At 39.6% G+C, this 26,677-nt stretch overlaps 1 protein-coding gene across 2 annotated transcripts in view; it reads right to left on the bottom strand.

Moving 5' to 3' along the window:
- The window catches only part of SYT1 (synaptotagmin 1), a gene marked incomplete at both ends in the record, with an annotated part of 129,910 nt that overhangs the window by 48,669 nt on the left and 54,564 nt on the right, over positions 1-26,677 (bottom strand). For both annotated transcript variants that reach the window (XM_082492281.1, XM_082492282.1), the window contains 2 exons: positions 3,950-4,067; positions 25,036-25,203. In XM_082492281.1, coding sequence (XP_082348407.1) covers positions 3,950-4,067; positions 25,036-25,203 — 286 coding nt within the window. The remainder of the gene's footprint in view (positions 1-3,949; positions 4,068-25,035; positions 25,204-26,677) is intronic.

Here is a 26,677-nt window from a genome sequence, read left to right as displayed (position 1 = left end):
AGTAAAAACTAGAAATATAAAACAAGATTAAAATGAATTTAGATAAAGTTTCATACTCACTTAAATCTGTATATGAAATCACTACCATTTTGATTTAAATGAGTATCTCTTAGGGAAACTGCAGATGAATCCTGCCCTCTTTCTGGAGCAGAAAGCATTGTAAACCTGAATAAAGTATCATAATTCATAGACAACCCTTGTGAACCGAACAGCATTTCTAAGCTGCATTGTGTCCTTATTGAGGAATTAGTCAGACTATGTCTCCGTGGCCTGTTTGGCAAACTGGTTTTGAAATCTTCCAATTTTGCAAATCATCTAAATGAAATAAAAAAAAAAAAAAACAAACACCACAGTGACTTGGGAGTCGAAGTTCCCTTGATTTGCTGTAAGACCTAAGCGTCTAAGTCTCATAGACATTTTGGGTGACGGATACCTATAAAGCCACGTAACCTGAGTTTACCAAATTCAGACAAATAAAAATAATCTCTTTGTAGCTTACATTCCTACATATCACCTGCCAGATGTCAGCTTCATTAAAAATGCATTTGCATATAATTTCAATAATTAAAATGCCATTTTAAAAACAGGCATAATTGTTTGCCAGAGGCCCTTCTCACCAGAAGTAATAATTTCCTCTTGTTGTGGTGACTTGATGAGCTCAGGCTGAAGAGTGCTAATGCTGGAGCCAAGGTTTGCCTTAGTCACAGCCTGATGTTGCAACAAAGTTTAAGACCTGGGAGTTTATCGCTCAGATGGGTGATCTCGTTTTGTTACACAAAGTCTAATGAATTTGATGATTACCCTGTTTTCTTTTATTGTCTGTTTCTGAAGTAATTTGTCCTTGGCTTTTGACTGCTAATAAAATTTATGGAAGAGTTCAAAATGCTGGAGATAAAGGCCTTTTTTTTTTTTTTTTTCCAGCCGTAGTAACCATTAAATGGGATCTATACACTGACTGGCAGGATTAAGGTTCCACCAGTAAAATTTCCCCCTGTAGAAAGGTTAGGAAATGTTGTACTTTCAATCTATTTTGATTGGACTTTTGCTTTTGATATGAACTTTCTTAACTGGGCTCTACATCTGCAAAACATAAAACATACACGTTGAAAATCAAGCATGTCTTTAAGTCCGATTGACCACAGTTATGGCTGCACTCCAGTTTTTAATAAATTACTAAACAGAAGTGCAGAAGACTACTGAACCACAGCGGCTGGTTCTTTACGCTGGGACTAAAGGTAACATAAACGCTAAAGCTTTCCACACCATTGAGGTGCAAAGGTACAGCAGATATTTACTAGCAGCAGTAATACTCAAGATGTGGAGAGAAGCAGCCCGAGGGAAAGCGCAAGGTCGCCCGCCGCTGTGCTGCCAACGCTTGGCAGCGCTCTGTCAGCCCTCCTGCAGGAGCCAGGGTCTTGCTCCTCTTTCCCGCAGGGCCGATAAACTCCACGGAGAGGCGTAAAGGCTGGATGTAAGAGAAAGCAGAACCCTTTCCAAATGCCCGACTTCTGCTTTCCCAGCATCTTCTCCAAAACAGGAGAGAATAACAAAAAGACATATTCTACAGTCAAAACCCAGACACTTTTTGCCTATTTTTGACAAAGTTCTAAGTTTTTTTTTTCCCCCCACCTGTGTCAACTACATAATTTTCACCTCTTGCTAATGGCTTTCCCTTAGTGACAGTAAGTGCTATTGAGTATGTAGGCAACATTTGGTTTGAGATCACATTTGATTGTTAACATTTTCCCACCTCCACTGCAACGCAAAGCTTTCAGTTTTGCAAAACGAAAAGCCATTTTAGTATCTAGAGAAAATAACAAAACTAGTGGGGAAAGCTTTCGCTAATCGAGATAAAATCCTGCCACCTTCATTACCACTTAGCGGTACCATACTTTGAGAGTAGGTATTATTTAGTGTGAATAATGACAACAGAATCTTAGCTTGATTTCGAAAGTTATTTCTGCATAATGTATTCAAAAGATAAATTCCCTAATGAAAGATACTGGATCCACTTTAAACCAACATTATTTCATCTATAATTACTGCCTCAGGAATACCGTACTAACTGCCATTTATCACTGTCAGCAACTTTTGAATTCCTGCTACAACAATGGTATCCCATTGGGTTTGTTTGTCTCTGAGAGAACATGATGTTTTTAGTCTGGCATGGCCCTAAAAAAGGAGAACAAAACCTGTCAACCCCTAGAAATACATTTATGTGCTGAAGCACATAGAGGAGAGCGAGCCCGTTCATTTCCTTGTAGTTATTTTCAACACAATGCATTGTATTTTCCATCTGAAGTTTGTAGAAGGTCTTCAGTTCATTAGTGCTTCCTTTGACCCCTTCTTTCTTGTCTTATGAGCTGAGTACCCATTATCCATCACATTTCTTGCAAAGCTTGGAAAAGAATACAGATGTTTTGGCTCTCAGAGCTAAACTTCAGTCAAAAAACCCCACACGTCCTCATGATGACAATCTAATCTTGCGTTAGGAAACAATTAAGAAGCAAATGTGCTTAAGAACATTAATTCGCAATTGGTTCAGCATGAGTGTTAAGGAAACCATTAGTTGTGCGTCCTAACCTAGTGTCCATTTTGGACAAGAAAAAGCTAGACATGATTCAGGTAATGACTACAACAATATTTTGATATCTTTTACGTTATTATGTCTGTTGCTGTGCAGTGGAAAACTTTAGAAACAAGTAAAATAAATAAATAAAAAAAAAGATTATTACTGGTAAGAGACTTTGTTTCCCATCACTTTGTGAAGCTCCTCCTGCTACTGCTCATTAAAAGCGGTAAATAAAAGAGCAAGCCTGAAGGTTAGCAGGTCCCCATTTCTCTGTGTATTTTGGATAGAACTCTTACCTTCTGCTGAGTTCACAAGAACATAAAAGCAAAACACTTTTTTTCTTGTCACTTGCTAATTCAAAATTGGCAATTACATCATCTGTGTGTTAGTGACAGCTGTAAAAGTTTTCAGTTCTAGAGCTGCGCTGGAAATAGCCTCATTCTCAATGGTTGGTAGAAACTGTCTCTTTTAAAGAGAACATACAGAAAATAAAATTCTCCTGGAAAGACCTCTCCTTACAAAGCATCTTGTTATTTAATCTGGTCTCAGCTAATTGGCAATTTAGACAGTAACTCGTGCCTAAGAATTCCAGACACAGCAGAGAACAGAAGCCTACGCGGAGCTCCACCAGGTCCCCGTGACACAGCCATACCGCGGGGACACAGCCCCGCTATCACGTGTGCTGACTGCATCCTCCCTTCGAGACAGCGTACATCGTCTCGCTCACGGTGCGCGTAGCTTTACTACGAGGAAAGACTACGAAGACTATTTGTAGGTACTGAGCATGTCGGAGGTATCAACCTGACTGACTACCACAAGTGCAAGGCTGTCGTTTTGATTGCCGATGTACATGCAAATGCAGAGCACTCCCAACTCTGCGCATGGCAGCAATAACACCCGAGCCCTTCAAACGTAGAAACAATTATCCCAGCACCTCAGGCAGCGGTTGGCACGGTGACCTGCGGTGAGTTCCTCTATTATCAGTAACATTGCAGGGAAATGCTCATGTTTTGTGAGATTAAACGGACAAGGGAGCGTAGTCAGATTTTTTTTCTCTTGCCTGAATAGTCTTTGTTTATCTCCAGGCAACAGGAGAGAAGGAAAGTACAGAGAGAGTTTCCACTGCCATCTGGCTGTTTAACTCTTCAGACCTTGTCTTGGAGTAGAATGCAGCGTATAATGAAATTCCTTTTTTTAAGCTAGAATGAGTTCTGATATACTCAGTCATGCCCTAACTCGCAGAAAACACAAACCGCATTTTTCAGACAGTGAACAAGAGCCCTCACCTTCTCAACCAAGAGATCTCCAACAGAAAATTAGTTGCTTTTCTGCCTTTACAAGCCTGAAAAATCTACAAGCAGATTTTCACGCACGTACCTGATAGTCCACCGACATCCATCTTCTTCAGGTTCTTTGCCTCCAGAATGACGACAGTCAGTTTGCCAGCGGTAGGCACATAGCGGAGGGAGAAGCAGATATCACCCAGTTTTTCTTGCTGTGAAAGCAAACAAGACACGGTGTTATATTGTAATCGGTTTTTTGGTACCTTTTGTTTGAAAGCCCCACAGAAAATTAACAGGATTACATCTCAAACTCCTACTGTTAAATAAAACATTCAAATGAACAATATGAGATATCTGCTATAAGTTGCCCAGCTTAAATCCTTAATAACTTCAAGTCTGTTGCAGCAACCGGAGTCCGCAGCAACTATCCTGTTGGGAGCCAAATGACAAGACGTATAGCCGTATAGCCGGCTGCAAAGGAAGTTATATGGCTCAGCATTTCACCCCTGACAATCAGGGTCCCACAAATACCATCTGCCCTTTAAACCAAGTCATGACTGTTTCCCCCCCCCCCCACGTTGTGTTTCAGTGGAAATCAATTAACACACCCCCATACACAACCACTAGACTGTTTTCCATGAAACAGTAACATTGGTGTTTCTCACCACACGCTGTCACAAAACCAAAAAGTATAAAAAACACGAAGCACAAACCATTCAGTATAAAAAAGCCTTGTCTCTCATCTGACAGGCAAAAAAAAAAAGAAAAATAGGAAAAAGGAAGGAGGATAGAGGCTGGAAAAGCTCACTGTGCGTCACTCCTCACATAAGGAAGGGTCGGAAGGATATTTGGTTTTGCCTTCAGCCCTGCAGCTTATCATCTGCCAAATGCAACTCCTTGCAATTCATTGCTTAGTACCTTTCTAACATTCCTGGCAAAGAGGGAGAGGCTGAATTATGTTCAGAATTACAGGAACTTTGTTTTAAAAGGAGGAATAATAGATTTGAACTTGCAGATACGAGAGAGAGAGAGAGAGAGAGAAAAGAGTGGAGTACTGCTTAGAAATGATCACTAGGATGATCTGAGCTGCTTTCCTGCTCCTTTTCACGCACAGAGGTGTCTCCAGGGGGGTAAAAAGGTTGCTTTTGAGACAAGAAGAATCAGGTTACACTGAACAGTCCAAGAAAGCGTTTCAGACAGCAATGTTTCTCTTTCAAAGACAGTAGTTCTTATGGCACATGTCAGTTTCCACAATTTATTCTGGCAGTAGAGTACAAAGTGCGTTTCTACCAAGATATCTCTCTCCAGTGTTTTGTTAGAATAAATTGGAAGGTTGGCTGTTGAAAAGTTTTGGAGGTGTATCCAAGGTTTTCATTAAGACACTAGGTAATTTTTGCAGGAATTGTGCACCTTTCCCCTGTACAGAATCACAGAATGGTCAGGGTTGGAAGGGACCTCTGGAGATCATCTAGTCCAACCTCCCTGACAGAGCAGGGTCACCTCCAGCAGGTAAACCACACATGCAAAAAGTTCACAGCAATTTACCAGGTTCAAAGAGCCAAGGGGAAAGAGCCAAAGTCAGAACCTTACCTAAAAAAGCTGGGGGAACTCTACTGAGAGCTACTGCTCACATATTCATGGATGTAGTGGCCATTTCCTAGAGAAAAGACAGCCCCTGTCCTAAGGACTTTACCACGTAAAAGGAACCAAAATGTTCCTTTCCAACTGGGAGCTCAAGCTTCCAAGCCATTTAAGAGAAACCAAACTTCATATTTTCAGTATCAGTGGCAGTTCTCTCAATTGCTCTTACACACAACCACTTTTCATCCAGGTTTGGATAAGTATCTGCAGTATATCCATCTGAAGGATGCATGCCAGATACTCAGCTATACTTCAGAATTTACATCCCCCTCCCTTACCAAAAGGTGCGTGGGCTTATCTCAGAAGATTTCTTTGGCGATGTGGGATTCTGCTTATGTTGTTCCCAACAAAGGGCTGGAGCAGTATATATTATGAATGGCATTGTGTAGTTATTGTTCCTTTTAATTTTCAAACCCTTAGAAACTGCAATAATAATGCAATACCTATAAAGGGACAGACTCGGAATTGATTATTACAAGTTGGGAAGAAGACCCAGGGTTTGTAATACTTAGTTCCCTGGAAAACATCAGCTCAGTGATCACCAGTGCTCAGAAGCATACAGAGCAAACACGAAGTTACGTATAATTTGGAAACGCTCAGAGAGAATGCAACAAACCAGCTCATGCTGTTAAATATATGCATCACATACAAAAACGCCGTCAGAACGCACACGTGCCAGTATCTTGAAAACTTATGGTGCCCTCCCCACCTCAAAAAGATACAGTAGAGCTGCAAAAGATTCCAAGAAAAGCAGCAGGAATGATCAAAGACATGACACGGCTTCTGCAGAAGGAACAGCTAAGTAGATTAGGACTCTTCAGGCTGGAGAGGGGTTGGTTGGGGAGCAGTATCTTAGAGACCTCGATGCGACCCAGGAGGGCTATAATCATGTTATAACCTTGCTCAAAAGAAGAGATCCTAATATCAGAAAATTGACATTTTTTAACTCGTATCTAGAATAACCATGGACTGCACTGCTGCGGAAGGACTTAACTTCTCCTGCCTGTCTGCATATATCGTTATAAATCCCAGCGAAGATTCTGATCACGGAAATACGGATTTCAGCCATGCAATCTCAGCTCTAACTGAGCCTGCAATGGCACGGGGACAGCAAAACGTGCTCCTGTTCCCCTGACATTCGGTTTTGGAAGTCCATATTGGCCAGGCTAACAGTGAAGCTGACTTATCACTTGCAGCTTTTTCGGAATGGAAGAAATCAATTGCTTTATTGATTTGTGCTCTCATGATCACAGCTCACCCAGCCACCTGGTCTCCTCCGTGGTTGCTGTTCTATTATATGGCAGACTTTGTTTACATTAACCTGCATCGTTCATGGGGCTCTGAATAACTGAAACAGGGTATATTTGAAAGCTTATTTCAGCCCCCCATCTTGGAGACCTTTGTACTCGTGTATCACCCAACGTTCCAAGGCTCTGCCCTCACCCCGAGATTCACTAGGCAGAGCTTTGGTAGCAGCATGGGAACTTGTATTCCTCAGCAATGAACCTCACTGACAGACTATCTAAACATCTGTTTTGGACGGTACTTTTAAACCAATACCACGCTTCTAATTGTTCCATTGACTGGATTTTTTTGTTTGTTTGTACTTGCATTGAGACTAGAGTGTGCTTAGTAAGCATAAAACTGTGTTAGGATTGCTGTTTCTTATCCGAGTGCTTCAGCAGAGGTTGGAGGAGGTACTTTACAAACTATTATTGCCACGGAGACCATCACCTCTCACCAGCCTTTCCCCATCTGTAATCATGTTATACCTCTGTGCAAATACCGCAATTGTCTACACAGAAGAGTAATTTTATGAGAGCATTTAATGCATTTTTAGCCTCTTTTAATGTGATTTTAGCTGCAGGAAGCACAGAGAAGAAGCTGGCACCATGTAAACAGGCAGTTATCCATAGATCACCAGCAAGCCATGGGAAATGGAAGCAGATGATGGGCTCATTCAAGTGAATAACTTGAAGAAAAAGCATAGGTACCTCTGTAAATGCCTACAGAATCATGTTTAGTAATATTATGTTGTTATTAAAATCTGTATTAACTGCATTTCTTCGATATTTCTTGCACTTTTAACATTTTCTCTTTGCATGACTGCCACGAGTTTTCTATTCCTAAATTGGTCCAGTGGTGGGTTGGTTTTTTTATTTTGGTGATTCTAAAAATATTTGTCAGGCAAAATACTGCAAGTGGCAGCACTGCAATGAAGAAACAAAAAGTAATCACTAGAGGTGTGGTTTGCAGGAGATAATTACAAACCCCTGCAGGGCTATGAGGTACAGATGAGTGCTTCTGGTATGGTGATTATCTCATGGAGGTGCCTTATTGTTATTATGAATTTCTTTCAGCCCTATGTATAAATAATTTATGTTAGTAAATTACTTTGATCTCTGATGGAAACTGTAAGTTAGTGTTAGAAACTTCCAACTGTTCACAGACATTAACCTATTCATGTATAATGCCTAAACACCAATCAATAGACTCTCTCCATCTAAGCAACTTCAAAACTTCATTACATTTAAAGAGGATGCAATGGAGCAGAACATAAATGACATAGACAGCACTGGTAACACATTTTCACCTTAGAAAATGCTATTTGAAGCCCTGCTGAGAACCTGGACTTTTTAGAGACTACTCTAAGGGGCTCCTGCCTGTCTCATGTTTCTTCTCATATTTGTCAGTAGTCATTTTTGCCTTGACAGTACACTCTTCTAATGAGCTACAGAGAAAAATGCTATTTATGCAGATGACTCTCATTTGCACTGCAGACTCTCTAACAGCGATATCTATCTTCTTAATATAAACATTCTCCACGTTTTTGTGGAAGATATTATGAGAAAGTTGATGCTTGCAGCTCTCTTGGTAAAACAATACCAAAATAACGAGTCACAGTACCATATGCTTTTTCCTAATTGGATCTAAGACTCAAAAGTAGTGAGTAGAGGAAGGACATAAGCACAGTGAGGTGGGTTTCCAACTTCAATACCAGGTTTTGATTGTGGATATTTGCACAGACCAGAGAGAAACACAATAGGATGTGGTTTGTGGCTGAAGACCCAAAACACAATCTTCCACAAATCAAATTTTCAGTAGAAGCTCATAATGTTCACGGTATAGTTTTCACACCAACCAAATGTTTTAAAACTCTGTGGAGAAAACAGGAACAGCATAAAGGTGGGTTATAAGCTAAATTAGCCTTTCAAATTCAGGAAACCCAGGTAAACTGTAATGACAGAATCTCTGATCCTAATTCCCACATCCACAGGCTTCAGACAGTTTTGAGCCCATTGTATTCTGTTTACACATGGAGATCCCGAATCCAACAAATTCCTTTTCTTGGCACGTAAACCATGAATACACTAAGCTGGTAAGGTGTCACAATAATACCAGTAACAGAATCACATGGATGCAGAAATGGATGACGTGGACTGGCCACAACTTCATTAAGCCACCATAGCAAGCGGGCAGAATCGGCCACCCGTACGCATAGCTGAGAAAATATTGCCCCTCCACACCCTCCAGGATCATACTGGGAAAAGGAAATCCTGGTTTGTTAGGCTCCCCCTTTTTCTTTAAACCTGAAATTGTATTGCCACAGCAGCTCTCCTTAACTTTACCAGTTTCAAAGGCACCGAGTTTTTTTTTTTTCTAAATACATGGTTAAAGAACAAAGGAGAAAATTTCAAATCTGCAATAGGTACAATCAGGAAAGACAGACAATCTTTTTCTCTTATGCTTGCAAATCAGGGACCAGATGACCCCACAACATGCAGATGATTCTGTCACAATTCGGCAAAGGAGTGGGAAGTGAGCAAGAAGCTCTTAAAACTGAGTTTGCATAAATAGGCTAGAAAGAGATGGTGCAGCAGGGAAAGATAAAGTAAAACCAAAAAGAGAAAGAAAAGCTGGAGAGAAGGTGTCAGACCATTATGATACCACTTTTGGAGACTATCACATGAGTATATATGCACACCAAGTACCGCTGCACCCCAAAGTCTATGAACTACTTTTGGGATAAAGTACTGAGAGCAAGTAGGAGAGGCAGAGTTCTCCTCTGCCTTTTTAATCAAAAGGCTGATTACAGAAGCAGCTATTTCAGACTTGCAAAATGTTGACTATAAACCCAGTCAATATAAACTTAAGGACTTTAACAACTAAGCCATTAATCTGACAAGCAGAGTAATTCCTTTGCTGTCTAAAAGAATTTCATGCCCATGAACGGAGCAGCCACGCTGCTATACAGCTAGCAGTAAATAGGTGCTAAATGCCACCGGATAGAAGGAAGAACCTTCTTCATGACTGTACCTACTGCGCTTTTGAAGAAAACATTTTAAAACAATAAAATATGAACAGACAATGCCCTGCAGCACATTTCCTTATTCAAGGACCAGTCTTTATTCGCAGGAATAACCTAGTCTTAGAAAATGGAAGTACAGAGTGTCTGCGATCAAGGATCTCCTGTTTGCTTTTATTAACGTTATTTCAGAAGTATCTTCACAGGTTATACCCTCTTCAAATGTGCAAACCTAACCATAAAAGGAAGCTCCCGTTGATGTAAAGTGTTCTGTTACAAGCCACATAACAAGTAAATTAAGAAGCAAAGCAAAGTAAAATAGGTTACAGCCGGAGATTTGGGAAGAAACAAGAGGGTTCTTGAGGCAAAGATCCAGAGGGCTCATTTCAGACGCTGTAAAAAAGGGATTAGCAGTGACAACAGGGGAAAGAAGAGATGGAAAGGAGACTGACGCTAGGTGAACAAAGAACAGAAATAGAAGCAAAGGTCCACATGGTAAGTTTTAAAAGGGAGAAGTTTTAGGGCAGACAGGGAACAATCTTTCAAATGAAGTGAATTTATTAAAGGTATCAGGAGGTGGTATCTGTAGGGATACAGTCATGGTATAAAGTAGGAGTGAGGATGAGCCAAAAGAAACGATTTAATTGCATATTCCTTTTGACTGATTTTCCTACTACAGTCCTACTCTCCGACTCCTTTGTGATACAACTTCTGCGTGCCAGCACTACTTTTTACCTCTGCTTAAAGGGAACAGACCTAGCAGGATCTTTCAGTGGAAATAAAATCTACTTTTTTTTTTCCTTTCTCCTCTGAACAGCATTACTTGACATAGATATTCTTCAGAAATCTCTGTCTTCTTATTGCAATATATATGTAAAAAGGTAGTAGATTGCTTTTCTTTTAACTGCCCTAATTATATACTATTCTCCAACGCAATGGTAATTGGACTTGAAAGCAAGTTGGGCAATAATTTGAACCAGCCAATGTCATTAAAAAATTAACAAGTCAGGTTTTGTCAGCTTCCTCCTTTTAGTCCTCTTCATTCATTTTTAACCGTTTAGAGAAAGCACTTCTATCACCGATTTCTAAAAAGCAGAGGAAATGGAAAGAGAAAACGCTGTTATTATTAGTAGAAAATGACACTTCACAGTCATCAGTTTAAAAGCATTACAATCAGCTGCCTCTTGCAAAATGAGAAACACTGTGGCTGGAGGCACTTGAAATCAAAGATTAGCAGAAACGCGCTCTTTGATTTCCAAACAAGAGACCATGCTACTAAACATACCGAGTTCTTAATTAAACACAAAGAAACTGAACTTCTTAAATAAACGAGAAAGGGAAGAATGAATTCAAAGAAACATATATGTCTTAACAACATAGCCTGGTTTTCTTTGCCTACCCACAAATGCTTGCAGCTGGCTGCTCTGCTTTAATGATTGAATCTCTTTCCATTTTGCCACTTAGCTTCTCCTCAGCTCCCGCCTGATCATATTTCTAAATGTCACTCACGTTTATGCAGGCCAGTGCACAAAACGAAATTAATTTAACTGAATGGCACATTAATATTATTACTTTTGACAGCATGGAAAACTTATTAACTATAGCATGTCACAAGGCTAGTCTTCTAGTGAGTAGTCCAAGTACAACATTGAAAGGAAATGTAATACATCTGAAAGATTTTTTTTTTCGCTTATCAGACACTATGAGAAGTCAAATCACAAAGCTTTTCCATAATTATTAGAGTATTATATGTGCATTGCAGCCACTTTACAGAAAATCCTTGTCCTCCTGAGATAGGGTACAGGAAGCCACAGTACAGTACCCCTGCTTGATTTGAAAACATCTCTTGTAGTAAGTATGGACACCTTAATGCGTAGTTAATGTAGTTTCTGCTACCAAGAGTGTCTTAGTTTCCAAAAGCAATTGACTCTGAAACTTTAGATTATGCATTGAAATTACAGCACACGTCCGAAAACATACAGGATCGGTAGACAGCAGAGAACCATAATTAGGAAGCAAATCAGTTACTGATTTCTTACTTGTAAGATGCACCACTGGATGTGGTAGCGTATTAAAAACCTGGCATGAAGGGAGTCCTTGCAACAATGATCATACGTTATCGATTAATGAAAGACAGAACAAACAGATCAAACAAACCAGTAGGTGGGAATGATGGGCATGGTGGAATGAGTCATTCTCTATGGCTGCTGGCAAATTCTGGCAAAATTCAATAGCCCCAGGGAGAGACTATCAGGTGAATTCAGTGCCTCCATTACTGAAGCTGTACAGTATATTGATATTTGATCTGCAAGAACTACAAAGAGGAATTCAGTGGAACTTGTGGATCACCTTTGTAGCCAGCTATCTTCTTCCCTTTCCCCGTAACAAACTACCAAGACAAAAAGACCTTGCACCAGTCCCAGCTACATTATAAATAAATGGTTCCTTTTGCAGTGACACTAACACAGCCTGGTTCACTCAACTCCCGCTGACATACGTCCTCCTTTCTCTCACCTCTTGCTTGCTGTAACACCAGTTCAGCTTTGATGTTCCTCCATAAAATCCCCAGCACAACCTTCAGCTCCCTTCCATGACCCCAATCACAAATCCCACACAATACAGCAGCATCCCCCAAGATCTCCTAAATTGGCAATTAGGCAAGAGGGAGTACATGACATCATTGTTTTAAAACTAGAAGCTGGCTGGTTAGCTAGCAGGGGGCCAAACAGAACACGGGAGGACCTCACACATGCTCTCAAGGGCTTCCCCAAACAGAACAAGAACCTGAGTATCTATGCTCTTTAAGTCATTACCTTCCATTAAATTTACAGGAGACTTCTTACTATGCTCCCCAGCTTCCAAGGCAGCATGCAACACAATTCTGTGCCGAAAACAGCTTGTGTCAAAAAAAGAAAACTTAGGCATAAGGGCAGGTCAAGATCCTCCCTGCACTGCAGCCACAGCAGTGACCTGCAAAGGCTGCAGACCAAGGCACTGCAGAGCAAGCTGAAAAGGAACTAGATTTGCTAATGGGAAGACCACAGACACCTGATGTAAGTTAACAGCTGATAGGTGAAGCCTTATCATGAGATAGTTCTCTGCCTGTAATTTATCAGGATGAAGAAGACTTTCCTTCATGTATAATTTCACCCAAGTCAATGTCATCTTTTCTTTCCATCCACTGCTTCTGTGCTACGAGCACAGGCAGGATTTGAAATCCCTTTCTGTATCATTGCTCTTCATTTGGAAAGTTTTCTTCCATTGTCCTCTTTTAATAATTTTTGTACTGGAGATTTTTCCAGAGCATCCAAACTGCCTAAAAATATGAAATGAGGTAAAGGATTTGCAGCTGGAAAAGAGGCAAGCTGAAAACCCTCATAAAAGCTCAGAGCCACTCCTGTTCTAGTACTTCCTAGTTTCAGGAAAGCCAGAAATATGTAAAATACTCTCTCAGATAATTTCAATATTTTTGTCTTTGATTCCAGTTGAAACGAAGAAACTAGTATATGCATCCGTCTATAACCCCTTGCATTATAAATTTTAAGTTCAGCTTGTTAAAAATTTGTGCTTGGCTCAAGAATGAGTTCCGTCTAACTAGTGCTATGTATTCAATTCTATTGACTTACCCTTAGCGGGCTCTCATCCACTTCTTAAACTGAGCATTCAAAAATATGTTTTTATGAAACTACTGAAATAGATTCAGGTTTTTGGATAAATACGTACAGGCAAAAACCTTGTTTATTACTCCACTTTCCCTGGCTATTTCACTTTGAAAAACTCTCTTAACACATTCTTTAGGAAGACAAGACAGCTCGTCAAAGGTCATCATAGCAATCAGTACCACACACTGAATTTCATTAATCTCCAGTAAAAAGAAAGAGGTCACTGCAGTCATCTATAAAAATCTAGGAAAGAAGACTGTACTTATCATGAGATCTCTGGCTCAATAATGTTCATTTTTAATAAATCTTAGACCACAAGGGAAATTCTAGAAGACTGGAGCAGTGCTAATGTTATGCCCATCTTACTCAAAAAAGGCCAAATGGGATGAAGGCGGTATCTATCAGCCATTTGCCTTTTATCAAACCCAGATGAAACAAAGGAAGAACTCATAAGAGTTTGCATTAATGATAGTTTAAAGGATATGGAATATAATGAAAGTGAAGTCACATGGTTTTATGGAAAATAGGTCCTTTCAAGTAAAACCAGATTCATACTTTGATAAGACTGTAAATTTGGTTGATGATGCAAACATGCACAAAAAATAGGTTTTTTCTGTTCAAGGTCTGCTGCTGTTTCTATAGCTGTGGAAGACACTTCTGCTGATAAAGTAAGCAGGTGATACAATAATTAACGTAATGGTAAACAGTAATGCAATAGGTTGGTCAGAGAGAAAGTGCTAAATCACTTAGCTGTCACCAGGCACAGAGTACATTTTCATACAGCCAAAGGCAAAAATTCTACATTCTAAGACAAAGAACTCAAGACTATTTCTAAGTATCTACTGAATCAGAAAATATATCTTACAAGGCGGTGCTCCTGTTGAGGATTTAGGGTCATAAGCTACAGATCACGAAGTGCTAGCGTAATGTTGTGCAAAACACTCAATGGTAGAAGTGAGCAGAAGCAGCTGGTGACTTTGCCTGTCCGGCAAGGATATCAAGTATACTGCACACAGGTCTTGCGTACATAGTTTTTTTAAGATGCTAAAAACTACAAAGAAGGTAAAAAGTCACAACTCTCATTAGAAAAATGGAGAAAAAAGCCTGATTGCGAAAAACATAAAAGATGAATTTCTGCAGCTTTCTGAAAAGAAGATTGGAAGTGTCTTGATTACGGTGCATAAGTACTGTAGAGAAGAGGAAGCATCATGTATTAAATGGCTTGAATCAACTGAAGAAGGGCATAACAACAATCAATGACTTGGAGTAGAATCCAGTAAAATCCAGATAACAAATAAAGTACACATTTTACCACAGAGAGAGAGAGACTAACCGCTGAAGCTATGAGGGATGTGTTGGGTTTGAAGACCCTCAAGAGTTCTCCAGCAGAGGTGCAAAGCTGCCTATAATGAGCGCTGGTCTACTGTCAGCAGCCTTCTCTTTGTAAACTTGTCAGCAAGGTCTCATGCAGAATTTTCCAGTGGAATTTGCTCACAACTCTGATTAGATGATACTAAAATGTGTCACGGGAAACATGGTTTTGATGAACTTTCACCAAAACCATGCAGGATAATGCTGAAAGTCAGGATGCCATGAGGAAATCTGAGCTTTCAATGTTTGCAGTCTACGGCCGTGTGGCCAGGACAAAATGCCATGGGTCGAGAATCAAGGGTTTCTAGCTCCTTGCTTCGAAACCAAGCAAGGTCTAACTTTCAAGCTTGTAAGGGGGGTTTCCTTGCGCCACCTTCCTCCCAATTTGGCACAAGGGGAACACCACTATCTCCTAGATGCTGCCTGTTTCCTAGATTGAGTTTGATCATATAAGGTTCTTTAAAATGTTCCTTGAAGATCTAGGAGTCTTCCATATTTAGGGCAGACAACCTCACTTCATTTAGAAAAATACCCAATTTTATAGGGATTAGTAGTATTTGTAAACAAAACAAAGGTTTTGGAAATGGGAGCTTTTTCTGCAGGAAGAAAATGTTAATGTTAGCTAGTCTATGCTCAATGCAAATAAAACAGATCAGATTTAAAGAGCTGTCATCCTCAGCGAGTTGTACGAGCTCATATTGTAGTGCCTTCTGGCAATAAACCCAAGGAATCAATGAACAGGTGGGCTAAAAAGTTTAAGGAGCACGTCCCAGTGTTTATACACAAGATATTCACGGCTTTGCATGCAGTGATTGTGCTCGAGGCAGCTAGTTTTCATGATAGGCAACATATAAACAGGGAAGTTTCAGAGCCTTAAGTTCTTACATAACGTGACCAGTGTTGGTGCTTGCAGGAACTTATGCCAAGTCTAGACCTCTACGGCTGAAATCCAAGCAGGAAGCCAATATTCTCAAGTCATTCTGGAACATACGATTGCTGCAGCAAATGCAGTAGAACTTAATTAAAATCTGTTCGCATTTACAATTATCATATATCAGAAAATATTACTTTTTGGATTTTACTTTTTTAATAATAAAAGTTGCAACTTTCAATACACTAAATGCACATAATTTTCCTTTAGGCTGATGGATAAAACTAAAAACATACGGTTCTCCATTAAGAAATCAACTAAGTTTAGCATCCCAGTCAGACGTCCTGAAGAAGCAATCACGTTTTTAAGAGATTTTAAATTATTTAATATTTTAAAGGTTATGTAGAAAAGTATGATTCTATATCTAGAGAAACATCACCATTTGCTATATCAAATTGCAATGCGACAAATCGGTCCTCATTGTAAAATAAAAAAGAGGATGGGGAAGCATGCGTGTATTTGGATGGCACATGAAGTTACAGGTGGGGTTTTTTGGAGGGCTTTGACATATGTTTAAGAGTGATAGGGACGAAAATGCACTATGACAGGGAAGAAGTCGTGTTACAGTGATGTGCTGTGGAAGAACTGCAGCTCTTACGTTGTGTCACAGAATTGCAATAGTTGTACCTATTTTCTGTGCAGTAAGTACAAGCAAGAAAATTAATTCAGATGACCCACATCTCCTGGAAAACTTGCCTGCTCTAAAACATCACAGAAAACTAATGTTCAGCCTGACTGATTAATGTGAAAGTCTGTATGAATAAAAACACTTTGAGCATAATCCGCTGCTATCTAATTCTGTGCTGGGCATCAACAGACAGGGGATGTCAGCTGCAGACCTCAGGGCACTCCCATGAAAATAAGCTGCTGCCAGTTTTGAAGCCTGAGCTCCACTCATCAACAGAGATCCCCCTGTTAATTTTCACAGTTACTGAAGAAGATATGGAAAAACAAAGGTAAAATAACTAGATTCCAGACAACCCAGTAACTCTGAAGATTACCAGAAGCAATTTAATTAGCACCTAAAATTGGTTAAGGATCTAATGGGAAGCTCAGGTGCTGTGTGCCCACTGCCATCCAAGCTGCAGTGCCATGTTCTATGCCCGTGGCATCAAAAGCAAGTTATAAACTCCACATAATGGTAATCGTCTAGGGAATGACTTAGGTTAGAATTTTATGGCAAGGTCTCTATCTAAGAAGAAGAGATCTGAACTCAAGGTCAGCCACAAGTGGCAAAAGGCACTAGAGAAGGTTTCCCAAATTTAGTTGCCATTATCAGTGACAGTGGAAGTAGCAATAACTCCTAATTCTGTTCTGTTGCAGGTGAATGCGTCCAGCCGATCAAGCAGCAATAACATACCACTTTGAACTCTCTTTCTCAGTGATAGTTTGGAAACTCCTGCCTTTGGCACTATTTCTGTAATTGTAATTGCAGACATAATGCTCAAGGAAAATGTCTTGGCCTCCATGTCACTGGATTCTGTTTCGGTTATTTCTTGTCATCTAGCGCTTGGCCGGCAAGAAGCACGTACAGACAATATCTGGGTTCAAAAGGGAGATCAGAAATGAATTTCATCTGCGCGCTGATGATTGTAGCGCAAAGTGAGTTGTGTTCGGCTTGAAGGAGACAGCAGGAGTAGTAATTCTGCGGCAGTGACCATACTCAAGCCCTCCAGAGAAAAAAATCTAACTCTGGAAACTCTGTCAGTGCAAAGGACAGAACAACTACAGTACTGCTTCATCCATCTAGTGAGCGAGCCAGCCAGGCAGCCATCTAAAATAAAAATTCCCAGTTAATGCAATTAAAGGCTGCTCACAAAACTACTAAAGTCTGCACAAAAGCTTTCATCACAAAAGATGCATCATAAAAGAAAGAGGTATTTCTGCTCCATACTCAGGTCTACATCTTATAGGCATACACACACACACACACAGAGTGATAATATGCTGAGAAGTGAAGAGGTGGAGTGATTCACAGAAGTTTGATCTCTGGTCAACACAGATACTAAAAAGCAACAGCAACTTTAGGCTGTGGAGGCTAAAAAGTGCAGCTTAATTATTAACTGACTTAGGTGTATAGAATGATGGCAGAAGTTAAAAAAAAAAGAAAAAACCTAAAAGAATAAGAAATGTAGAGATCAGTCAGCATTTTATGATTTTCTCCCTTTGTGTGGCCAATGCTATGAAAGTCTGGAGAGACACAGAGAGATAGACACAGAGAGAGAGGAGACATGATCTTTAGACAGTGGTATCATTCTTGGAGTATAATTCCTCACTGTTAGAATTCTAGGTAACAGATAGCTTAAAAACATTTGAATTGTATAGCAGCAACACTATAAATGTTTATAATCAGATAAGGTACAGAAAAGCATTTACATCTATCTTGTTAAACTCTTTAAATCTTACGTATGATGTACAGTTACCTACGAACATCCAAGAATAATAATATTTGCTTTCATCTGTGTGATTGAAAGTGAAAGACTAGCCATAATCAGTCCTTCAAAAAGAACTGCGTGTATGTTGCAGACGGCAAGATCTTAAAAACTGGAAATTTCAGTTCTCCATTAACCTACAAGGAAAGAATGCATAAAATGCAGAAACAGAGATATTCTATGAAAAAGTTTTTTTCTGCAAGTTATTATTTTGTACAACAGCATCCTGCCCAGACTGAATGAGATGTGAACAAGAGAAAAAGGCTATGCTATTCCAAAGGTTTTTAGACTCTAATTTAAATCATCATGTCCCAAGTGTTTCTCTAGTTCTGATGATAACAATCACAGAGTAAGCTGCAGAAGGCCACGGCAAAGAAAGAGGAAAGAAGTAGAGGGCTGATTGTACTAAAACCACCCAGCTGCATCCCCTGTAACGCACCAACAGCACACCGGCCAATGTGAGGAATTTCTTTGGCCTTTGGTAGAAGGCTGAGTTTCATGATGCAATCGAACAGGTAACTGTGGGAATGAGTTATCGCTGTCTGTCATCTATTTAGCCTCGAAATAAGACCTGGTAATACATCCTAAATTAATGTAACCTGGTAATACATCCTCAATTAATGTAGTCTACCTCTTAAAATATTAGCATAAAAACAACAAAAGCCTAATACGGCGGAACTGAAAATACAGTATTAAGTTCTAGATTCTAGCTGTGATTTCTCTAAAATAAGGGCATTTGGTGCCAATTCCTGTCACAGGTACAATGCAAAGTGCTTCAAATGCCAGTTACGCCGGTTGTTGAACTAAACTGAAACACAACAGGCTCTGAAAAGAGGTTAAATGGTTACTATGGTAATCCCTGACATGGTCTAAATTGGCGTTTAAGAGCTGACAAAGGAAAAAAATGAAGAAAATGGCTAATCCCCTTTTTCTCGAACCACAATTCCTAAATCTTTGTCTTTAACCTTTTCAAAAATACATCTTTCTCTGATGCTTCTGGAAACCAAGATCTTTTAGTTCTACGTGGTGCGGGCACAACAAAATGAGGAGACCGGAGTGGCATGCTACGCCTCAACCTTTTAGTGAAAAAGCTGTCATCTTCTTTGTGAGAGCTGCTCTTTCCTTGTGGCTGTTAAAATGCTGTTCTCTGTTCTGAAGGTCCTTCTAATGACACTTATGATGGAGTATTTTGATACAGCCATCTTACAGCTTCCCTTAGCTTCTGATCCTGCTTTGTAACAGCAATCAGATAACAATTTTTGTCACTGTTGGTTTGCAAAGGCAGAGGAGAAAGGGAAATAAGGTATTACCCTGGACTAGTGCAAAGCTTCTGCCTAGAATCCCATTGAGAAATGCAATCTCTGCCTCTGGATAATGCATTCACTGATGCTGGTATTCAGAAAAATAAGTAAGTACATAAAAGTCCAGGTGGAGAACAATGCAGGAGAATTTCATACATAGCATGTTCTGTAGCCCTTTCACACCAATCAGCTGATCCTGCAGATGCATTTGCAATCCCTCCCAGATTACAGAACTTTATAACTGGGAGTACGCCATGAATATGGCTGAATCCCCTGGAATTCCTTCTGCAGCTTCCATCCCAAACATCTCTTTGTAGCGTAGCTTTAGCGTTTTCCACTTGGAATACACTTCAACCCACGCAAATGACTGATACATCAGCTATCAGAATGAATCACTTGCAGGTACATGCAGAATACTTCTAGCATCTAAGTGATATAAATTCTGCTTAAGCCTTTTAAGAAGAACTCTAACATGATTTTGATCCCTCTCAGCATCTTTCTCAAAAGCCTATAAAAACACCTTGCCTTCCAAATGCCACTGGATGTTAAACATCCAAGCCTGGTGCTTTTGAACTCCTTGGCTGGTCTGGTCTCTCTCCTCTATTAAGCATTTTAAAATACCCTGTGCTTGAGCAATACCACCCCCACACCCCCCTCCCCCCAACGTTAACAGCATTAACAGGCAGAGATGTCCACTATTCCTTCATTTGGCCTTGTAACTTTCTACAAGGTCTTTAGGAATATGCCTTGCCTAGAATCAAGATTAATATAAGTATTATTATTTTGTGTATGGATCATTAGATGCTTAGCACCAAATGTAGGATCTACTTTGTCAGCACAGTTTAACCTCAAGATGCCCTTCCACACTTGAAAGTCAAATGGTAATAAGTGTTTTTTTAACACATAAGCAATACAAGTTTTTCTGATCTCAGAATGAATATTGTCCAGAAACAGAGGGGCGTCAGCAGAGCCTGAATGTAACACTATCACTGAACTCCTTCTTCTTGTCTACTGTCCTCTGTATTTGAATTTAATATCTGTAAAGCCAGACAGTCTGAGATGAATCAAGACAAGTTCCCTTTTGATTTCAAGAAAGCCAATTACATTCTTTTTGTTATAACACAAGAATGCCTCTGACCTCCTAAGGTACGTGTCTCTTCCAGAGAGGGAGTTAAGAAAGAGAATATTCAACACAGGTATATAGTGGGATTGTCAGCAGTTTGAGTATGAAAGGCGAGAAAAGAAATGCATAATTCTAATAGCCTGAAACAGTACCGTAACTGCTCTACTTGAGTCATATGGTTTTACCTTTAAAATCACAACATTTCAACATCTTCAATTTCAAGATGAAAAACAACTAATTAACTGCTGAAGAATTTCAAATCAGGCTCGCTTATTCTCAAACTTAAGAACCTCTGTTTTGTTCCTCATCTCACTGTCAAATTCAGTTCCTTTGCAGGACAGATGCTGCACTTACAATGCTGAACATGTGTTCAACATTGTGCATTTGCTGTATGTAACTCTGCCACAAAACCTGAAAATTAAAACCCCCTTGGCTTTAACTTTTTAAAGTTTAAATTGAGCGTAAGAGGAAGTGAACTTGAGAAAACTTGAACACCATGCAGAAAACACAGTGATCCAATATAATATGCACTAAAGGAGACCTCACATTTTAAAATTTGTCTGACACTCTGACAGCATCTCCATAGGGATAATGGTACTTTCTTTTGCAAAGCACTGTGCTGTCTGCAAAGCTGTATAAGAACTAAGTGTTATTATTAGAGATGGGAAAGGCCTATTAGATCATCTGTCCAGCTCTGATATAACAGAAAATGACAGTGATTTGCTGCTGTGATTTGACAGTGACATTTGTAAAAACGTCCTTTCCTCTTAACTCTCTACAAGTTTCAGTGCTGAGGATTCACTAAGCTAGGCGGCTTACTAACTTTGTCAATCTCCAATTTCTATGAAGCATACTGACGTATTACATATAACCATTTCAGGCCCACTTTTCCATCTCCTTCCCGCAACTTTTATTTTATGAAGAGGAAGGAAAGAACAATCCTCATATATAGTGCACGTCAACCTCACAGAATTGGTCTTCCACTCCCCAGCTGTAGACCGCTTGCATGTCACAGGCAGTACTGTAGCACCTCTGCTGCTTGGGATTGCGCATCGTGTAGGAGAGAAGCTGTTTTGCATCTTGCTGGTGTTTTCCAGGAGACTTCTAATTCAGAAGCCACGTACAAAATATACCCATCACAACCCACTGTGATATGACCATACATCCATCACGTAACCTCGCCATGGTGGATGCCTGATCAGATGATGCACAGAGTCTTATATGATGGCGGTTGTAAGAGGTCTGCAGAACTCCTGGTGATGGGTGCCGGCAGGTCGAAGATCCTTCTCCTCATAGAATAAGGCTCTGCTTCTCCACTGCTTTCAAGGGAAGAATTGTTTCTGCTCTTCCTTATATTCCCTAAAATTTCTTGGAATGTTTGCTACAACAGGTTTTCAATTTAAGTGCCAATATAACAAAGTGTCTGGAGGGAAATTAGTTGAAGTATTCAGAAGATGACTCTCAGTATGATTCACACTGCTGTGAGCAAAGAAGAGGTCTGTCTGGCCTTCTGTACTGGAGTGATAACAGATACTGGGTGCAGTGTGTACTCAGATAAAGTTAATGGCAGTGACATCTGGTAGATGACACAGAGGAGCAAACTCCTGTCGTCTGTTTTTTAACACTCTGTGCCCAAACCATTATATGTCAGACTTGGTAGAAGTGAGTAATCTTTCAGTATCTGCCACTCTTCCCTCCCATGCTCTCAGTCATATGAGACTGAAGGACTACTAGATAAATCACCTCCATATATTCACAAGGACAGCAGAGCTAAAAGCAGCCAGGGAAAAAGGATTCAAGGTATGCAGCTCATTAGCAGTGGCCTCCCCAATATTTAGGAGTCATTGTACAGACTCGTACATTCCCGAAGCCCTCTCACAGTCAGAACAAATGCTTACATAAAGCCTTCTATCTTCAAAGCGCTACACTAACATAAATATAGTAATAAGACCTTTGCCAGAAGAGAATGCAGTGTCAGAGAGATGCCATTCAAATGGCTGGGCTGTGAGAGGTAGAGCTTCGAATATTTCATTAAACCTTCTTTCTCTGCCATCAAGTTCAAGCCCATTTAGAAAAAAAGACGGAAAGTACAGTGGAGCTTTATGAGCAAAAAGAAGAGTAACTGCTCGTAAATTGATTTTGCCCTCTATGATTACAGTGTTAATTAAATTGTATATTCTGTGCTGTGAATCAACTGAATTCAACATAAAGTGAAATAAAAATAAGATTTTTATACTCAGTATATTTAGGGAGTTGGTGCAAGCACAGTTTTTCAGGATGTTTTCACAGCATGACATTGCTTAGCTTCTTATAAATACAAAAGCCATGCATCAGTAGCAGCTTCAAAAAGGGCCTATCAAAAAGCTTTACAAAAATGACAATGTTTTTTCTGTAATATAGTACCTGACATCTGAAGAAAGGTGAGGGCAGAGGCTCGAACAGGAAGTAAGGAAAGCTAGTTGCTTCTAGTTAACATGACTCTAATGCAAATATATTTGCACAGACAAATGACAAACACATGTAAAAGTACGTATCTGTCAGTTTACTTGGGCTCTGAAAGCACAAATAAGGTACAACCTAGGTTTCGTCCCCACTGCAAACTATTCAAAGTTCTTCTAATACTCTTCTAATATCCAAATATTTTAAGAATTATTTCTTTTAATTACCTGATTTCATTTTAATTAGAAGTTCTTTCCAAGTCAGAATGCATTTTTGGAAGTAGCTCACACTATATTTAAAGCAACTTTAGCATCATTTTGTCTTAGCAGGATACAAACTTTATGAAACAACCAAGGGACTGAGTCAGGTCTCACTGTGGACGTGAGCTAGAAAACTCAAGAGGCAATGTTCTATGCCACAAGACAGATGAAACCCCACACTAATCTATGCCACGTTATCTGCCACCTGCATATGGGGATATCATTGTTTATGTTCTAAAAAGCTTGAAGTTACACTAAAAAGGTGAAGGTTCAATTCCTTTTTGTGTAGTATTTGGCTCCTTTTATGCTTTTTGCAACAGAAAAACATGAAACACATTGATATCGCACACAATAGTGCAATAAAAGTCCAGTTTGATTCCTAATAAAGTTTGGAAGGATTAATACTCTCCGATTTCACATTTCTATCTTTCTGGTATGCTGAGGCTTTAAAAGAACAGAGCCCCTGACCTCCAAACTTCCCTTTTCTCTTTTTTCAGTTTCATCTTTAGGTCTAAGAGTGGAAGAAAAATGCCCCATATAGCATGGATACCAACGTCACGTGCAATAAGAGAGTCCTGCAAAGGCTGTCACTATGAAACAATGCCGTGCAGAATGGTCTCAATACAGCCGTGGCTTTCAAATCAATAAGCAGTCGAAGACAGATATCTGAAAATACAGTCATTAAAAACAAACACTCAAAAAGGCAAGACTGAAAGCTTCCAGTTTTGAAAATCTGAGAAGGCTGCATGGCTCAGCATCTACTGAATTTTTCACGACTTGTAGTCTCAATCCAATATTCAGGTTCTCGTCACTTCTATTTAGGAAAGATTTAATCCAGAGATTGTCTCTTTAATTACAGAAACTAAGGTTTGAATCCAAAGCAGCTTATTAGCTACATTAGACAATGAGGAACTCAGATTCCTTCTTCTCCCACCAGAGAATTGAAGCACGCTGTGCACTCTGACTATTATGAGTGGGCAGATATTATCTAGCAATCAAAAGGAAAAATAATGTAAAACTGAGTACAAAATGGTCCTGTAATAAGCAAAAAGGTAGATGTGCCAGTACGAACAACCTCACAGGATGCACAGTTTCGTGATGAGATATTTCCCAAAAATGTCTTGTGTACATGTAGCACTATACCTACTAAATAATGAGCCCACAGGATGTCGGCACAGAGAGGAAAATAAAAAAGGTGATTAATATTTGAGTGAGATGCCATTCCAAGGTCTTTGTCAAATGCATAACTGATCAATGGATATTATTGCATAGCAGCTCAATAAAACTGTAAGGTATTTCAATGAAAACCTACCATTATCTTCATGCACAGTAAGATGCCTTGAGATGCAAACATTGAGAATGATTAGGGCCACGAAGAAACCTAAATGCACACCGCTCTTGTAATTCAAATGCAAATTCTATGTACCCAAACTGCATCAATTCAAGAAAAAGTCAAACTCATGAAAACTTTCTTAATATGTTGCATAAAGTATCAAAAAGATTGAAAATAGGATTAGCAAAGGAGAATGTACCATTCAATGAGTATTGGAAAAGATGCTTATCAAAAATTTATCAGGCAAAGTAAGTCTGAGAAATGCTGATAACAGATGGGAGCTGTCACGGCAAAAAAAATGTTGCTATTTTGACTGTTTCTCTATCTGAGGATAAACGTGTCCTGGGGGAAAAAAAAAAAGAGAAGTCTGATTTTTCTTACCTCTTCCTTCTCTGCACTTTGCAAGTCCCTCCACTCCTCAGTGACATGACCGAAGTCCACTGTGTTCATCGCAACCTTATATTCCCCAATGATATCGTGTTTGGAAAAACGATCAAAGTCATAAACTGCCATCACTAAAGTTTTTCCACCCAGCTCGGAGTATGGCACCTGCAAAGAAGAGAAAATGACAAACTCCGTATCTGAGACAATAAAGATCAGTCCACTACAATGCAAATCTATTTCTTTGGTTTATCAGCTGTCATCTCAGGTAAATTGAACTGCAGAGAAAATTATGAGGTGTATTTGTTTCAGAGTCACCAGACGCAGTATTTTTTGAGACCAGGCTCTGGCACTCGATAGAACAACGTGGCAGCTCACTCATCACTCCCCGGGTTTTTCTCATTCTACTTCAAATCATTTTGTGGGTGATGAAACTGCAACGGGAAGCCCAATTATTTGCACTGAAGACACATGAACTTTTCACACAATGGTGTCTTTTCCTCGATAAATCAACTGTCATGGCTCAGAAATGGGTAGCTCCCAGACTGATGAAAAAAACAGAACCGGCTTACTGTATCTGACACAAAGTAATTAGACACTAAATAGTTCTCTTACAGTACCACTACCTATTACTTACCAAGGCATATTTTTCATTATGATACCTTTCACACCGTAGACACTAAGGTGCTTTCTAAGTCACAGCATACAGCTAGAAATTGTGGTGGCAGAAGGCCAAGTTCTGACTAATTCTCCAGCTGTTCTGGTGTGTTTTGGACAGATGCTGTGGGTTAGGATGCTTATGAGTCACATTTTTAATATTCAGATGAAGATGTGCAGTTCAGGTAAGCTACACTTGAGTGGCTACCTGGAGAGGTCTGATTTCGGAATTGTTTGGATTTACACTGAACACTTGGTCAATTTGAATATATTCTGCAAGTATAAATGGTTTCCACAGGCTTCAGTAAACATTTCTCTATTAATTGTCTATATAAAAAGAGAAATGAAAGCGTGTCATTATCATTGGCCTTGTTAACCGCTGTACGTTCCAGTCTGTTTAAACCCTAGGACTGTCGTCTTTTGTTACTGTTTGGCTTCCACTTGCTTTTTAATATACTTACTACCAGCATGAGTAGTTTTTCTTTTTCATAACATGTTATATAATGTTTAAAAGAAGCTCCAGCTTCCATTACTGAGTACAATGGTTTCAGTGGGTACAGGGTTGTGCATTGTAGTAAATACTACAGCAAGGTCTATTTTGATTCTGTAAATTATTTGTAGCTTCTAAAAAGCTACAGAAGGTAAATGTATGTGGAAGGCAAAATTCTAAATAATGCCACTTTTATTTTTATGCAGCCTCAAAAACAGGAGAAGAGAAATGTTCTGAAGTATCTTTCTCCATCGGCTTACAAGACCACTTAATGGATCCCGGTCATTTGGAATGTATGAAAAGACTACATTTATCATTACTTACTTTTTTTTTATCATTAACTTGACCTCATTGAAGCTTATTTTTGCTACATGCCTTTATAAAGATCTAGTGGCAGTGCTTCCTCCCTTCGTTACGTCTAAAGCAGCCTCAGCATAAAGCTTTGTTTAGGCCAACCAAGGACGTCCTCAGCTCTTGTGGAGGACTGCTCCCCCT

The sequence above is a fragment of the Vanellus vanellus genome (genome assembly GCF_965231255.1).
Source record: "Vanellus vanellus genome assembly, chromosome: 1".
NCBI lineage: Eukaryota > Metazoa > Chordata > Aves > Charadriiformes > Charadriidae > Vanellus > Vanellus vanellus.
The sequence above is the reverse complement of the archived record's forward strand: the minus strand, read 5'-3'. Positions and strand labels throughout refer to the sequence as shown.